At 36.7% G+C, this 17,076-nt stretch overlaps 1 protein-coding gene across 5 annotated transcripts in view; it reads right to left on the reverse strand.

Moving 5' to 3' along the window:
- Nucleotides 1-2,319: 2,319 nt before the first annotated feature.
- The window catches only part of ARHGEF3 (Rho guanine nucleotide exchange factor 3), a 115,353-nt gene continuing 100,596 nt past the window's right edge, over nt 2,320-17,076 (reverse strand). For 4 of the 5 annotated variants that reach the window (XM_068163683.1, XM_068163684.1, XM_068163686.1 and 1 more), the window contains 8 exons: nt 13,515-13,685; nt 11,469-11,531; nt 11,008-11,104; nt 10,829-10,905; nt 9,076-9,333; nt 6,937-7,107; nt 5,490-5,676; nt 2,320-4,587 (listed from right to left, as the gene is read on the reverse strand). In XM_068163683.1, the coding sequence (XP_068019784.1) occupies nt 4,241-4,587; nt 5,490-5,676; nt 6,937-7,107; nt 9,076-9,333; nt 10,829-10,905; nt 11,008-11,104; nt 11,469-11,531; nt 13,515-13,685 (1,371 nt within the window). In that variant the 3' untranslated portion in view covers nt 2,320-4,240. The remainder of the gene's footprint in view (nt 4,588-5,489; nt 5,677-6,936; nt 7,108-9,075; nt 9,334-10,828; nt 10,906-11,007; nt 11,105-11,468; nt 11,532-13,514; nt 13,686-17,076) is intronic. The other variant, XM_068163687.1, reaches the window with a different exon arrangement.

Below are 17,076 nucleotides of genomic sequence, written 5' to 3' on the forward strand. Positions count from 1 at the left end.
GAAATTACTCTAGTGACATAAAGCATCTTACTTCTTCAAATGCTTGAGTGTATTTTGTACTGAATAAATTCTATGCACCAGGAAATCAAAGGCAGCATAACTGTAGCCTTAAACTTTCTCCAAAGACCATGCAAAAAAAAAAGGTACTTTCAAAAAACTTAAAAACAAAACTCAATTTACACATTATATAAAGAGCTTTGGTATCATGTACCAGTCGTGGAGAAAATATAGCTGTCATAGGAGCAGGTGAGGTAAACTAGGAGTGGAGACTGAACTTGGCTCTGTAAAGCCAGAGACTACTAGCAAAAATTCACCTAGTACTTTTTTCTGACAAATTTAGTGAAAACCTTAAAGTATTTACTTTCATTTTAAAAACATTTTATTATATAATTATTAATACATTTAATATCTTACAGTGTTTAAAAATTTACATAATCCAATGAACTATAAACATTTACCATTATTTCCAGTAGATGGCAGCATCAAGCTGTAGAAGAGATTACACTAATTCAAATACGTATTTGTGAGTAAGCCCTGAACTATGGAAGAATTGTCCATTCTGGGTCTGGAACCCCCTATTTAAAGGAAGTAAGTCTTCTTCCATATATGTAGAACACCATTTCTGGCTCTGCTAGATCCTGAGAATTAAGACCACTGAGTGTCACAGTGTCACCACAAAACATCAACATTTCCAAAAAGAGGGATCCATTAAATGGATACTTCTGAGTATCTTTCATATTCTAGAATTTCTACAAAACCTCTAGAAACCTAATTCCCACTATTACAACAACATTCCTGAGGCAGTAACCCTGGTTCAGGTGAGTCATGCTGAATAGGACTCACCACTACCTTGAAGTTCAGTATTGGTCCTATGTTTTACTCAGGTTCTGCCAACTGAGCTTCAGACTTTAACTAACTGCTCTTGGTGCCTCACAGCAGACCTCTGTGTGTTCCAGGACAGACCTTCAGCCATTTTTCTTTTCAGTGCTGCAGACCAAATCTAGGGACCAAAGACCACAGTTAGATTTTCTTTCTTAGTCTCAGTGAACCCACATTGTTCCAAGAGCATTCTCTTTGCTTACCTTTCTTTCTCAGTCAAGACATTTTATGCTTTTACCTTTATTACTTCTGGCTCGTCAGATCTTTCCACAAACCAAGACTACCCTGTCTGTTCTCACCAGGAATAAAAGAGCAGACAGGTTGCTGTCCCTTCATGGTGATCTTCTCAGGCTCTTCACTACCTTTTGCTTTTTACACACTCTACCTGTTGTCATTCATCTTCTTGCCATGGCACTATGCTGCCATCTGAGACCACAATGATCTCAGATCCCACAGACATCCATTGTAAAAATGACACAGCTTCGAGTTGTTTCATTCAGAGAAGCACTATAGATGCAGTGGTGGGTGACCTGAGGAATCAGAAGCAATTCTCTGGATGAGAATGCAGCAGAGGCCCACGTGCACTGCAAGAATGCAGTACACACAGCAGTTCACTGCTGCAGCTTTTCAGACTCCAGTCTGCTGCCACCAGGATTACTAACAGTAATCTAAGTAAGTATGTCCAAGTGAACATTATCTTTTCCTTTTCACTTTTCATTCATCATTTCACATTTTACCCATTAACATGGGTACATACTGTCCATGCCCATCCTCCTCCCCTCCTACATGCCCAGCTGCAATAAAACATCATTCTTTCAAAACCAGTGGCATTTTAAAAGTGCTAGAATGAAAGTAAGGTAAGCAGATGCAGAATGGTATAAGTATTCTGAAACTGGAAGACTTATGCCTTAGGATTTGGAGAGAAGAAAAAAAACAAGAAAGAAAAAGAAAACATGCAACAATATTAAGCTTTTAGATCAATTTGATTAGACCAAATCAGAAGCTAGGTGCATCATGCCAACTACAAAGCAAAAGCAAACCACTTGCTCCTGCAGTGTGCTGAACAGGATGTTCAGTGGGTTGCTAAACAATAGTAAACAAATGTAAATTACTCTGCTGGGATTCACTGCTGCCTGGTTGGTGGCTTTTTACATGCCCAGAAATTCTCATCTCACTGTTGATCAGGAGACAGCAACTGATGCCAGGATGTTATTTTTTTGTCCTATGTACCTACTTAATTATCTAATACAAAACTGGGGAATGTCTGAACTGAGTGCAGTGACTTGTTTGCTTCTTACCATTTTGTATCTAGCAAATTCAATGCAAATATGTAATGCTTCCATTGGAATTAAAAACAGAAGTGTTTGCCACAGGTTTAGCCCCACCATGTGCACCACTGAAGTCCTTTAGTAGTCGTCTTGCACAAACAACCAAACCAAATAAAAATCAAAATAGTTTAATGGAATTTATTTGAAATGCTTCCAGAAAAAGTTTAAGGCTATTATTAAAAAAAATAAAAAGTCAATACACACATTCATTCTTTTTTCTCTACCTGAAGACTTTACATGACCTTCGCTCTTTTAGACATGCTGCTCAAAAGGTTTTATGAAAATGGTTCATCTTAATATGCCTTGCTAAGTCTTTTCTTTTGCAGTTCTCCTTTCTCTCATTCTCACTGGCATAATCATTCAGCTCTAAAAAGGAAGAGGTTGAAATAAATTACAAAGCCTGAAACAGAAAAGAAAATTGACTTAAAAACAAAACACAACACAACCCCAAACTATAAATACAGAAATATGTTCTACAGGGTAAAAGTGATGATTTTTTTTTTTTTTAAATAAAAATACCTTGTTTTATATTGGTTTTCATCTTGTCACACAGATCTCTGTATGTGCATCAGAATATATATATATATATATATGTAGGATACTTGACATAGCAAATTTTCTGTAAACTTGTAGAACACAAGAATGTTTTTGGCAATAACTTAGCAGATTTGTCTACTTTTATTGTTACAAGTACTTTGCACAGGTAATCCTGTGTAATATCACAGATCATCTAAGTTTATTAATATGTAATTTTCATAGCTTGCTATACAGAACTGGCATTATTCCTTATATTAAGAAATAAAATATTACCCAGGAATTCCTGAAAAGAAACAGGATGTTGAACTGAGTGCTTTAGACTGCATTTAAGTGACTCGTCTACTTCTCATCATAATGAGTAGATTAATAAGCCACCACAAAACACAGTAATTTTTCCAATTATAGCAGGAGATTAAATGCAACAAAAACTTTTCAAACAAAACTTGAGAAAAATATAAAGGATGTGGTAACATCCTAAAGGAAAACCAACTCCCTTTTCATTTAACTTTCTCTACATAATCCCATAGGGTATTTGTAGAGCACCGTTTATATAAAATCATCAGTTTAAAAACCAACTCCATGTAACTGTAAACAGACATTTACAGAAAATTAAATGTTTTAACATTAGTTTAGTGGTATTTAAAACCAACAGTGGAGGTCAGTGGAGTGCAAAATGCTGAAGAGGGCCTATTCACAAGCAAAAGCTTTGTTCCATTCTTATCCTGTTTGAGATAAAATATATATATATATGGCACTGAAAGCAAACTACCATCTTATTTACAAATACCCAGTATTCTCAGCAATTCATTTAATTCAGTGCTGGCTGTAGAGGTTTGGTTGCTTAATTTTTTCAGTGGATTATTTTCAGCATTGCATACTTTGAGAAGTAAACCGTAACACTATGCTGACCACTTTAACTGAGCAGGTTTCACTACGTTCAGTTGCTGGATCTTAGGATAGTGCTTCATTTTGGAAAATTAATCCCTAAACTGCTTACATGGGCCTCTGTTGCAAGATTTGTTGGGGATTTTTCCTAATTTTTTTACCTCCAAGGAAATACTTTTTCCTTCCTTGCCTTTACGAAAACTTACTAACTTGATACCCATCCTGGAACTCCATATTAAATCCACATCTTCAGCTGCCCCATCAAAGAGCAAATAAAATACATTAAAAGTTATGAAATTTCTTGATGTAATGCATACATAAACAGTAGTTTAGAGATTCTGTTTACAGCAGGACATTGAGAATAACTGGTGAAGTACCTCTTTCATCCACCTTAGCTGTTTATGGAACATAATCACAGGACATGAGTTGCAAGAGATTCCAGCTTATACAGATTGGCAGTTACAGTACTACACTCATAGGTACAAATACAAGGAGGACTGCATTGTCACCAAAAAAATATTTTAAAAGTGCTTCTCCAAATGGTTCCATCTATGGAATGCAAATACTGTACAGGTAAGAGAGATTTTCTTCCATGAACTGCCAAGTTTTTGTCAAACATTGGTTTCTATCTGCTTTTCGTTTCCACAAGAGTTTGTCTGTTCCATATGTTCACAGTCAACGCTGATCTCACTGGTGTCCATACTACAGTCTGACTCACAGTCTGATTGGTCCATTTGTTCAAGTGTGGCTTCTCCCTGGGGTACTCTGCTTCCATTTGGTGACAGAAGAAAATGTGCTTCTGAGTTCAGCACGCCAGCTTTGCCTGCACATGTGATTTTTTCTTTGGCCTGGCGAATACAGTTAAGCCACTGTTGTTTGTTGAAGGAGTCATTGGCTTGCAGCGAGTGAGTCTGGCTTTGAGGTCCATTTTTGAAGCTGACTCTAAAGAAGTTTTTAACTGAAAGAAACAATATATACCAAAATCCTGAATTGTCTGGATGAACACATTTTGTAATAAATAAGTACATTAAAATAAAAGAACCTGCAAAATCTTTGATTTACGGTGTTTTCCTGCCAACTCCTACGTATCTCCTTGGTTTGTGGGGCTAGAATATGGAATACCACAAGCACTTCTAATAAATTCTTATTGCTGGATTACCCAATTTTTGGTTCTGCCATGCATTAACTAACCATAAAGCTTTTGGTGAATCAGCAGGATGAAGGCTTCTCCTACACTCAACACCTCTCCTACTTCTCTGCAGAGAATAATTCCAGAACCTTCACTGAATACTGCCAGTTTGAAATCCTCTCATGTCTTCCATTCCCTTCACTATTAAAGCAAATACATAAAAAAAAAACCCTCAAAGTTTTCACAAGGTGAGAGTCAAAAGACCTTTGAAACAGAAACAAGCATCTTTATAATATGCTTAGTTAAAAGTACATCAACGTGAATAGCTGCAGACTTAACGGTGAGCACCACATTAATTATCAGCTGAAAGACTCAGTTGGGCAATAGCAATCTATGTGTCCATAATACAAGGAAAGTTGTTAACAGCTGAGGCTTAAGATTTCAGAATACACCTGTGCTTATAATTGTGTGATTTTCCCACTGCAGTCTATATATTTTGCCCTTCTCAATTCAATACAGAAGGTGGTGTGTGGACAAATCCCAATACAGTGCATTTTGAGAAATGGCCTACCTAAAAGACACAAGGTGCAATGTAAACCGGTCTGAAATCAAAACCAAGCTGCTGGATATTGATAATGTGAATTTCAGAGAAAACATTTTGATGTCTCATTGGCAGGTGTCTTAAGGTATGAATGATCTTATATGAGCAAATAAAAGAAGTGTGGTCATACTTCTCTCATTGTTGCTGAAGGCACCACGTATGGATCCACCCAACCGCACCTCCCCATCTTGCAAATCTTCCAGTATCAGCTCCTTCACGGGAATTGGCGGCCGGTACAGCTGGTAGCAGAGCTGCTCGCTATGGGTGATAGCTCGAGTAATCACCAACACTTCTTCAAAGAGGAAGACATGCAGTTTCTGTAAAAATTAACAAACAATAAAGCATTACTCCTTTACTAGAACAGCATGAAGCAAATTTTATTTTACAACTCTGTTATAATGTTGTATTTTAAGCAGTTCCCGCTCCTGCTCCTTTCAATAGCGACATCTCTTATTTGTTGCAAAAACCTATACTCTCAGAGCAGGTCTGAAAAGGAGTCTGATAACACAAGGATATATAAATAACCTGGTTTTCACCCCAAATCAAAGAAACACATAAATATAAAAACATTCCACACTGTCAATTGTATTCAAAAAATATATGCTGAGGAATTTTAAATACAGATCATAAATAATTAATTATATGCTTAATGTTATGCTGCCAAAGAAAGGCAAGGATAGGGGGGATGGAATAAACAATGTTCACTAGAAAGATTAAAATAACCAGTTTCCTCCTGTTTGCTATCTATTAACTGCCTACCTGGTCCTTATCAGATGAATCAGAAAACAGCATCCATCTTTCCAGCTCAGCTGTATGCTAAAGTATGATCTTTCTGTTGTATGCATAAACATGCTACATAGAAGTACTCCCAATGATGAAAAATGCATTTGGAATCTTTCTCTGTTTGCTTGTTTTTTGTATTTCACAAACTCAGTTAAGAAAAGGATCTCTTTTCATTTTTTTTGTCTATTCAAAATTTCATGTTGTTTCTACATAACCTTGGGGGGACAAAAAGGGAAATCTAAGAATGACTGATTTCTCTTCTATTAATATCTCTATGAAGAGCTACATGCTTGAGGTGTGGGTTTGTTTTTATTAAACAGAAAGCTCATCTTAGACACTTATCAATCCTGCAGACTCCTGGACAGGAATTCATGACACCCAATAACAAATTTATCTGGTCATTAAATTAACTTTGACATCTACAAATAATCAAGTAAAATATTCTTAGTAACAGCAGCTTTTGACAGATTTAAAAACTGCTAATACCATTTGTGTGTCATTACAGACATTACTGTGTCTCCAAGACCAGAAATAGGTAGATTTGATTGAAATTACGAGATTTACAATTTAGCCAGAATACTGTTACATCCTCTTAAGAGACAGAGACATCTATGAGCTTATTACCTCCATATACAGATATGGGACTGCTAACAAGAGAGATGAGTGTTACATGCAAGAGATATTTATCAACTTTCTAGGTATGAGGAGGTGATATTTATATACTTATATTCAAAGCTCTTTTAGTTATCATTCAAAATGTAAAAGCTGTTTATGATAAAATACTTGTTCCTTACCACTCCCCTGTTGTTCTTCAGTTCACCATGACAACACACAACACGTGAATTATCAATCAATGAATGCCTTTGGCCTTCTTCAAGATAAATAAGTCTCTCTTTGTAATATTGGCATTCAGATTCACCAGTTTTTATGTTGATTTCGGCCACTATGCCCTGAATTATATTTATCTACAGAAAAACAGTGAAACACAGGAACTTAAATTAGACAACCCGATATTCAGAACTATCTCCGAATAATCTGAAGTGGAGCTACAAGAAAATACACTTTCATTCACAGCATATTTTAGATTTTTTTTTGCAGACCAGGCTACAACAGCTACAAAGTTAAGCAGACAGTAGTGTACAAAGACACCTTTCATTTGTCTTTATCATGGCTTCTAACAATGGCTTAAAAACGGATATGTATTTCCAAAATGGACATAATTAAGATTAAGAGATGTAAGAAATATAATCAGAGATGTATTTGTATTAGTTGCAGTGTGCCAGTACATGACACAGGACAAATAACAGGCTTTAAATATTTTAGTTTTTACTTCCCTGAACATTAGCCCCAAACACTAAAATTCTCAACTTTTGTCCATTATGAAAGTTACATACTGATCATAAGTTACTCAGACTGAGAACATTCCTCTGTTAAATAACTGGAGGTGGAGCAGGGTCAGGGGATAATGCAAGCATGCCCAAACAGGCAATTCAAGAACCTACTGATCCCCAGAGATTTATCAGGGATCAGCTTTGCCCAGTGTGTTTACAGCAGCTTGCCAGACAAGGTGACAAATGTACTTCACAAGTCTAAAACAGTGTTACAAGCCAATCAGAGAGTGATTTCTGTTTCCTAATTTAACCAGGCAAATACACGACTTCAAAGATACGTGGAGTCCCGCTGAAGCGGAAAACCATGAAGCTATGTAAGGCTATTGAAATATCAAGGAAAAAACCTGATAATTTATTAAATAATTACCAAAGTATTGGAAGAAAGCTTTAAAAATACCTTTTTAGACATTATGTAGAAAAGCAAACCTTAGAAATATGAGTAAGAACTGAGCTATTTATGAATTTTGTTTGGATTTAAGGGAATATGCACAAAAGGCTAATGTACCTTACAGACAACATCTAAAGATGAGTATCCAAGCTTTGAATTTAAACCACAATTGTCCAGTTTTGCAACACAGAAGGTGAGCTAGGCAAGAGATTGGTGGAAATAGTAGTATAACAATAGTGGTCTGGTACATGTATTTTGAAACCAAAAAAACACCAAAAAACCTCAGGGCTGTCATCTTTCAGCAGAGAAATACTAAAATGTCCAAATACTCAAGTCTAGGCAAATCATAAATAATGTCCTCAAATTATTAATGAAATTCACTTATATTTAACTATTATTCAAAAGCAGTAAGGTACTGAAGATCTTTCTTCATTTAGAAGTGTGTTTGAAACAAATTTGCTACAGTAAACTCATCTCCTCCAGGAAGCACATTTGCATGTGCATGTGGTTGAATTTTCTATGTATGTGTGTATGGTTGTATTTGTGCATGGATGGGAAAGAAGAAAATTCTTAGAAACTTTTCCTAAGAGCTGAATCAGGTGTCTTTCTCTTTGTAAGGAAGTTTTAAAGCCTTGGATTTATATCTCTGGTTTTCCTTCAGAAAGCACACCACTATTCTAAATAAAAACCAGAATGAAGGCAAATTTCAGCAACATTCACGCAGATGATAATTAAGCAGGATTTGGAAGTTACGTAAGGCCTCAAAGCCAGGGAATAAAACTTATCTAATTGATCTAAAATCTGAAAAGAAATCTCCACATGACTCAACTTACATTGGAACGAAAAATGACATTGAAAGGCAAATACAAAATTGCCAAGGATCAGACAAGAGCTGTGGAAAACACCTCCTGTTGCGTCCTTCCCCCCCCCATGCCATGGATTTTGGTTTTGTTTTTTTGGTGTGGGGTGGGTTTTTTGTTGTTTGTGGGTTTTTTGGTATCATTTTGCTATTAAAATAGGATTTAATTGGAGAGTGAGGCTGGATTATTTCAGTTATTACTTTTGGCCGTTTAAGTATTAGTATTTCCACATGTTATGTAGTGTTCCTTAATTCATTAATAAGGGCTGTAATCCCCTAAAAGACCCAAACTCACAGCTTCTTCAAGGTGCTGTTGATCTGGATGATCATTTGGCGTGTGTCTCAAGATTTCTCTCAGCAGTAATGGATATTTAACCAAACGGCTTCTTGGGATGTCAAGGAAATTCCAAAGGTCCAGTTTGCGACTAAAAGGGGACTCTAAGCAGCGCTGTAGGAAATCTTGCACTCTGTGATCTTGCTTCTTGTGATCCAGTAAAGCTTTGGCTGCTACTTGATTGCTGCAGTAGCTATCATAGGAGTTTAGGCATGGAAGCTGAGGAAAGGAATAGATTATTCTGCCGCTGAAACAGAAGTTTGCTACATCAAGAGTTTCAAATGATTCAGTGTCAGAACTCATGGTAAGAATCTTTTATCTGGACATTTACTGATGACAACATTTCCAATATTGATAAGGCTTACAAGGGTCCTCTGACCACCTTGTTCATCATTTAAATCATTTAGAAGCATTTGCTCATCTTTTAATTCCTGGAGTTCCCCAGTATTATTCCAAAGCATTAAAACTACCCATAATTTAAGACTGAGCACTACTTAACACAGACAATAGATGAACAGAGAAGTCTTATTTTTAATTACTAATGGTAATACAGGTCTAGGAGTTGAGTACTCCCCAAACCTGGCCTTTTTTAGATAAGCACATTTCTATAATCTAACTTCTATATTGCTCTCAAGAACCTTGACCAGACTAAGATGACAGAACTATGGCTTAAATCTGAGAAAAAAACCCTAGCCTGTATGTTGATTAGAACAATATATCCATTTACAAACCCTGCTGTATTAACACTTAGATGCAAATGCTTTAAAGGAAACTGAACTTGAACATATTTGGACTATGAGAAGTTCATTGATGTCCAAATACACATTCAAAATTATTTTCTGCAAAGAACAGAGGTAATTTTTTTACACTTACAAGCTTACCATTACTTGCATTATGTAGCAGTAGTGATTGTGTTTCTCTTGTTAACAACACACCACTGTTTCACACAGAGCTGCTAAATATGTTATCATCTAATCCCTTAAAAAATTCAAGCCTTTTTTTCGTGCTAAATTTCATTACTTACAGATACTTAAAAGTAAACCTCTCACATATCTAAATCCTAAAAAAATATCTCTCTCCTAATATAATGAGCTATGCTATTAACAAACCAACAAAGTTATTTTCAGTGCTTATGTTGTTTGATACTAGGGAGAGTGAACTTGCAACTTGTTGGTTTTTTTGAGGCATTTGGGGGTTGGAGAGGGAAGCAATAGCACCTCTTTTGGGCCCCATCTGCCTTATTTTAGTAAACTTAAAAGAAAATCAGTATTTTTGACAGCACTAGCATCTACCTGTTACCTTAAGTGGAACAAACTTGACACTAAAAAATAACCATAGGGTGTCCCTACACAATATGAGTGTTCAAGCTTCATTTCCCTAGGAAACCAGAATACAAAAGGGGGGCAGGTTCTCAAACGATCTACATCAGGCAAAATCTAGTCTGGCTCTTGATTTTTATTTAAAGCATATTTAACACACTTTGTCTCCTGAATGGCAAAAGCCTTCAAAACAACATCCTAGTCTAAATCTTTTCTAAATCCCTGAAGAGACAAAAAATCCCATCACGTTTCTAAGTAACTGTCTTAACTTATAAAAATACTTTGTGAATATATTTTTGACATGTAACGTTAGACATGGAAAGGGAACTGTCTCATAAAAATTATGTGGCAGCTGTAAGATGAAGTCCCAAAACTGATTAAAACCCCTGCCTTACCCAGCCCACGAGGATATGGCCAACATGTTCTGTTGATCCATCAGGTTTCCTGATTTCTTGAAGTCGCCTAAGAAGATCTAATGATGATTTAAAAAACAGAAGAGAAATTTCATTTCATGAACCAGATGACTACAAATCTAAACACAACAGGAATGCAGGCAAAAACTATTTGGGTTTACCTTCATGTAGAGGAATTAGAGAGTCCAAGGTTCCAAAAATTTGGTTCAACTCTTGCTCTGTCATTATAGAAAGCTTAAGCATTGGATCATGATAAGCCTGGAAAGAATAAAGGGGAGCTCTGTAATTAATATATCATTGGTATAGCTGAAAAATTTGGTAGCATTCAAAGTGCCCTGTAAGTAAAAATAGACCAAATGCTGAGAACATTTTAAATTTTCAAACCTGTATTTTAAATTCTCAATTTCATACAAAAAAAAAAACCCAAAAAGCAGCACATCAATGTGTTTCAGGAATAATGGGAAAATAGAAGCATATTTTGAGTTTGTTTTCCTCCCCCCCCTTTTACTATCTTAACAATTACAGAAAAAGCAAGGATTATTTGTAATGTGGTATAGAACCAATGCATAGTGTTGGTTGGTTTGTTTTGAATAAAACCCACAACAAACAAGCAAAACCCCACCTTTTTTGCTAACTTCAGGTCTTCTATCAGGTCTTCTTCTCCTTGGGAAAGTTCAAAGATAGCCTGTGAAGAAATAAGTGAGTATTACAAAATGATCTCATTTAATCTATATTTAGCTTGAGCTGACGTTACATTCTGAATAGCTGTCTTAATACTATGTAGCAAAATTTCTCTACAGAGCATAGTTGTAGTTTTTTTCAAACGTGTATTTTCAGATGGGGGAGCTATCTTCAGAGTGGTACTTTGACTCAACTGTATCTTAATCATTTACACAGCTATCTGTATAGGAGATTGTTATTTCATTTTAACACATGGAGTGGTAAAAGTTCCAAGTGGTCTAGTAAGTAAAAGATAGTGCCTCTTTCAAACATTTCTTTGGGAGCAAGCACTTTGATCTCAGTACCAGTTCATTTTGGTGTTACAAAGGCTAAGCTCTACTGAACTAGCAGGTGTTAGCTACGACTCCTGAAACAGATTTGAGACTTCAAAGCTGGCAAATTAAAAGTAACCACCACCCTAATACACTGGCTTACCAAAATACCACTGTATCTACTTACTGCATGATTTCATTCTAAACTGCACTTAACAGCAAAAGTTCACACTGCTTCAGCCAGTTCAAATTACTAACTTTACACTCAAGACTTTCAACCTGCATAAATCATGGAAGCATATTTCAGCTACTGCAGATTCTCCTAACCTGATACTATGAATTCACAGAGGGCTTACCATAGTGTGAGTTAACTGACAGTGCATGCATGGAAGTGCAGATACTCTATTGAAGCATGTGGTGTAGGAACCAATATAAAGCAGTGCCTTCCTGCAAAACTTCCAGGAATATAGCCCATTTATTTGGGCTCTATGAAGGGTCCTCAAGATCATAATGACTATTAGGCTATGTAAATGTTGATTTTTCAATAAAGTTTCAATAAAGCCTTTGAAGTTCTTAAGTTCTCAGTACACTGTTGAAATCTGCACAAGAAATGCTTGATGTTACTGCTTTTGATTTATGACAGTCCCTGAAGTATTCTCAGAGAGACTGTAATCAACTTGGTTAATGCTAACAGAAATATATTAGGAAAAAACTAAAAAAATCCTGATTCCATGGGAGCTCTGTCATTGGTGTAACATGAATTGTTGCTGTATGGTTCAGGGCGCAACCACAGCAACAAAGACAAAATGCAAGCAGAGTATAGAGGGAGAGCCCAGAGCAAGAGACCAAGACCAAAGACTCCCCTCAAGCAACTCCTATTTGTATCTCTGCTCTTAGTGTGGCTGCATGTGATTGGCTGATGATGTGGCTGCATGGGATTGGTTAACAAGCTTTTCTTAAGACTCTTACTGGCTAGTGATACTCATTAAGTTAGCACAGCTGACTCCTATCTCATCTAATACAGTTACTAGTTAAGCTAGCACAGGTGGTTCCTATCTCATCTCACAGTTTCTCACCCTTACACATTCTGTCCAGGGGACGTTCCAGATTCTCATGGGAACACAGATTCATCACAGTCCCCCCGCAATGAATGATTTTGAATCTGTCATGTACAACTGTGGTGGGTTGAAGGTGCAACACATTAAAATCACTGAGGTAACTGGTTTTTTTTCGCCCCTTTGGAATATCTTAATCTTTCTAGCACTGAATGATTCTTTGTAGACACTCATTTCCAACAAGGGAAATTGTTGCATTTCTGTGCATGTGTCACTTGGTGAACACCTGTTCCTGAAGTAGCAACACTCATACACAACATGTACATACATGCAGCAAATCACAGCATGGTAGATCTTAGTAACTTCATATTTGTTAAGGAAATATGATGAGTTGAATTAAAAAAGAAGATATTCACCTAACACAGCATAGCTTGAATTACAAAGACTAGGGATGCAATTCTGCTTCCAGAGGAGATATTGACCTGTTAAATTTCAGGGAAGCTTCCAGCACTATCCCCTAATGCCTACCAGCATTCCTGAACTCCATACTTTAATGATGCTTTTGAACATGAAATTTATGGTAAAAATAATAATTAAATATATATATATATATATATATACCTCTTGACGCTTGATTTCTTTAGATGTAAGCATGTGATTGACACAAACATCAAAGGTCTCACTCCACAGTTTGCTGTCTCTCCGCTTTGTGTTAGCAGGGGGCACATTTCGAGACCATGGTCGTGGACTGACCAAATCTGGGCGACTGTCACTACGGAAACTGATAGAACGCTAAAAAGAGAAGAACAGTTTTCATTGTTAGAACAGTTTCACATTGCACATTTGTTTTCTAAGCAATTTTTATATATATAGTTCGGTGCAACAAACAAATGTTATTGAATTAGTTTTTACTGTAAGCTTAATATTTAGTACTGGCAATGGAAGAGAAAATATTTTAATACAACTTCATGGAAAGCCAATACTTCCACGCCAGCAGGAAACTATGTCCATGTCCTCAACATGTTTAGAGCAATACCAAGCATTCACATACCATGCAACAAGAATTAACTACATGGATAATGGCAGAATGGTCTAACAGACTGAGCTAACATAAAGATCAAGTAGAGTTTCAAGTCAGTAAATGGGCATTATTCATGCATCACGTATGTCTGCCTCATTAGATCCCTAATACTTTAAAATTTCAAATTAATGCAAATTTTAGTGACAATAGTGTGAGTACCTTTTTCGGTTCATTTTGAAAGAAAGATTCAATTGTTAAACAGAAGCAAAGGAAAGGTAGGATGGCAAGACCTGGTAGATCAACTCATCTCGTGTATCAACTGAAAGTCAACAGAATTGTTGGGTTTGGTTTATTTTTGGAAGTTGGGATTGCTCAAAGATGACTGTACTGAGAAAAAAGTTCCACCTTGAGGGTATCAGAGGTAAACAAGCATTACAAACACATGCTAATGGTTTAAGGAAAAAAGTGGTTTCTCAGTTGGGCAGAAAGAGGGTTCATAAAGTGAGACTGTTCTTCAAAACCTTCCCTCTCACCTTAGTGTCTTGCTACCTGACAGAAATAATGTTTAGGTTTTTTTGAAAACTGTCAGAATAATGAAAGATTTGAGTGATATAATCATTACCATTATGTCTGTAAATAAAATAATTAGTGCTATAATGCTCTAACCTGACTTGTTTTGATACATGGAGAAATCCTTTCAAATGGTAACGTCCTGCCTCTTCAGATGTAAAATGATCTCAAGAAATTAATTAACACAGAAAAGCGTGAAATGGATATCTGACTGAAAAGAGAAGAATAATCCTAATACCTTTAAAGTATGTCAGTATTCAAATTTTAATGTTTGTGGCTGGCAACAGGCCAGATTTGTTTCACATCACTTGCTCCTATTTATTTATTAACATTTGAGTAAATGTTTTAAACATCAGATAGCAAACTGTAAAATACCAGTGTGGTGTTCTACTATTATAGAATCTTTATTAATATTTTTGGAGCATCTAAACTTTCATGATGTGTACCAGCATCTCTGTATCTATTATGGGATCTTAAATTTCAATAAAAACAAGTCCAATTTTAAGAGATACTTGAGAGTTCTATCTGCCTGCAGACTCTTAGAAGGAGTTCAGGCTAAGGATGAAACTTTATGTTTTACTGTGCTGTTTTGAAAAGATTCCTTTCTTACTTCATCAAAATTAGAGTCTTCTTTTTGAGAGCCTACTTCTGAAATACCTCAAGTATTTCACATTGCTGAAATACTCTGGGTTTGTTGTTATTTAAAACCTGCTTTACATAGCAATCCTCTTTCAATTGCCTTCAGTAAGGATATTTGAAACAAAACACATTCCCTTTATTTCCAGGTTTTAATCTGCACATACAAAGTACAATATTTGAAATTCTTTTATGAGGAGACCACTAAATGCAGACAGTGACTATAAATACGTTTTTAAAATATCAGAAAACATATCATTAAAATCTGTGCCTTTTAACAGATGCTATATTGAGCCTTACTAGAAACGGACAAAGCACCTAAACATATACACACACACACACACATATGTATACCAACCTTCCAAAATTTTGCAAGTCAGGGGCTAGTCTTCCTTCAACAGTTAAGACAGAGAAACACACATGAAGTTACATGCTGAATTTACACTTGTTATTATGATGCATCATGGAACTAATTATTTCCACATGCAAATGAAAAGACTGGAGGGGTGAGGGGGAAAGGCAGGTGTGTTGCATCCACAAATCCCCAGCCATGAGAATTCAGCCAAGCAGAACAGTCATCATTCCATGACTACTATGCATTCCCATATGCATCCTCCAGAAAACTGCTCCTTTGTATGTTGTATGAAGAAAGTACTTATAATGAGAAGTACTAGATAGACTGACTTTTAAAGACCTTCATGTTAAACCTTTTAACAAAAAGTTGTACATCATGTTGTAAAATGGCATGACCCATACCAGCAAACTGAAATTACATACAGTGATTTGAGAAAAAGCAGCTTTCACATCCACTGATAGTAATGTTTCTTTATGCTGCATGAGAATACTGGGGAAACTAAGGGCAAAAGTGGCACAAAAAGGCTAAGAGACTCAAAAGAAAAACAAACTCCCCAAAATTCTGCTTGCTTGCTTACCATCTTGCAGCCCAGAAAACCGACCATATCCTGGGCCCTAATAGAAGTGTGACCAGCAGGACGAGGGAGCTGATTCTTCCCCTCTGTTCTTGTGAGACCCCTACCTGCAGTACTCTGTCCAGTTCTGCTGTCCCCAGCTTGAGGGGCATCAAACTGCTGGAGCGGGTACAGAGAAGGCCAGAAAGATAATCAGGGGGCTGGGAACACCTCCCCTCTGGGGACAGGCTGAGAGAGATGGGGCTGTTCAGTGTGGAGAAGAGAAGGCTCTAGGGAGACCTTATAGGAGCCTTCAAGGCAGTGAGACACTGGAACAGGCTGCCCAGGAAGGTTGTGGATGCCCACTTCCTGGAGGTGTTTAAGGCCAGGTTGGATGAGGTCTTGAGCAGCCTAGTTTAGTGGAAGTTGTCCATGCCCATGGTAGGAGTTTGGAAGTAGATGATCTTTAATGTCCCTTCCAACCCAAACCATTCTAAGCTTCTATGATCTTTGCTACCTGGACACAGGTAAGCATATATTGTATTTCTTGCATACCTCAGACATGAAGGGGGAAAAAAAACAGTCATGTGATGGAATCCTATGAAGGAGCTGTCCAAAGAGCATTTTTACATCTCCAGGCTTTAAAAATTATTTTTCTAGTTTCTAGCTTTCTTGAAAAACATGTAGAGTACATTGGGTAGAAATTATGCCCATCCTGGATTATTAAAATTCTTACATAATTGCAAAAACTAAAGGAGCTGAGGAAGAATCCAGCCACATCCCTCCATTTTGTTTACTGCAGTAGTTTTCACCACCTGTTACAGGACTGCCACTGTACAGGATATTTGTGCTACTGATGATAATCCATGCAATTAACAAATCTTAGTTTCAGCTACAGGAAAGCAAACAGCTTCCTGTACTGGAAAAAGGGAACTGCAGATCACAGTCCTGGCATTCAGAACTGAGGTTAAAGTGTTTTCTTCTTACAGCTTTTTTAGAAATCTTCAGTCTCCTAAGACAGATAAAATTAATTTGGACTCCCTACTTA

The sequence above is a fragment of the Melanerpes formicivorus genome, unplaced genomic scaffold (assembly GCF_026170545.1).
Source record: "Melanerpes formicivorus ecotype bairdi unplaced genomic scaffold, bMelFor1.0.p_v2 SCAF_74, whole genome shotgun sequence".
Lineage (NCBI taxonomy): Eukaryota > Metazoa > Chordata > Aves > Piciformes > Picidae > Melanerpes > Melanerpes formicivorus.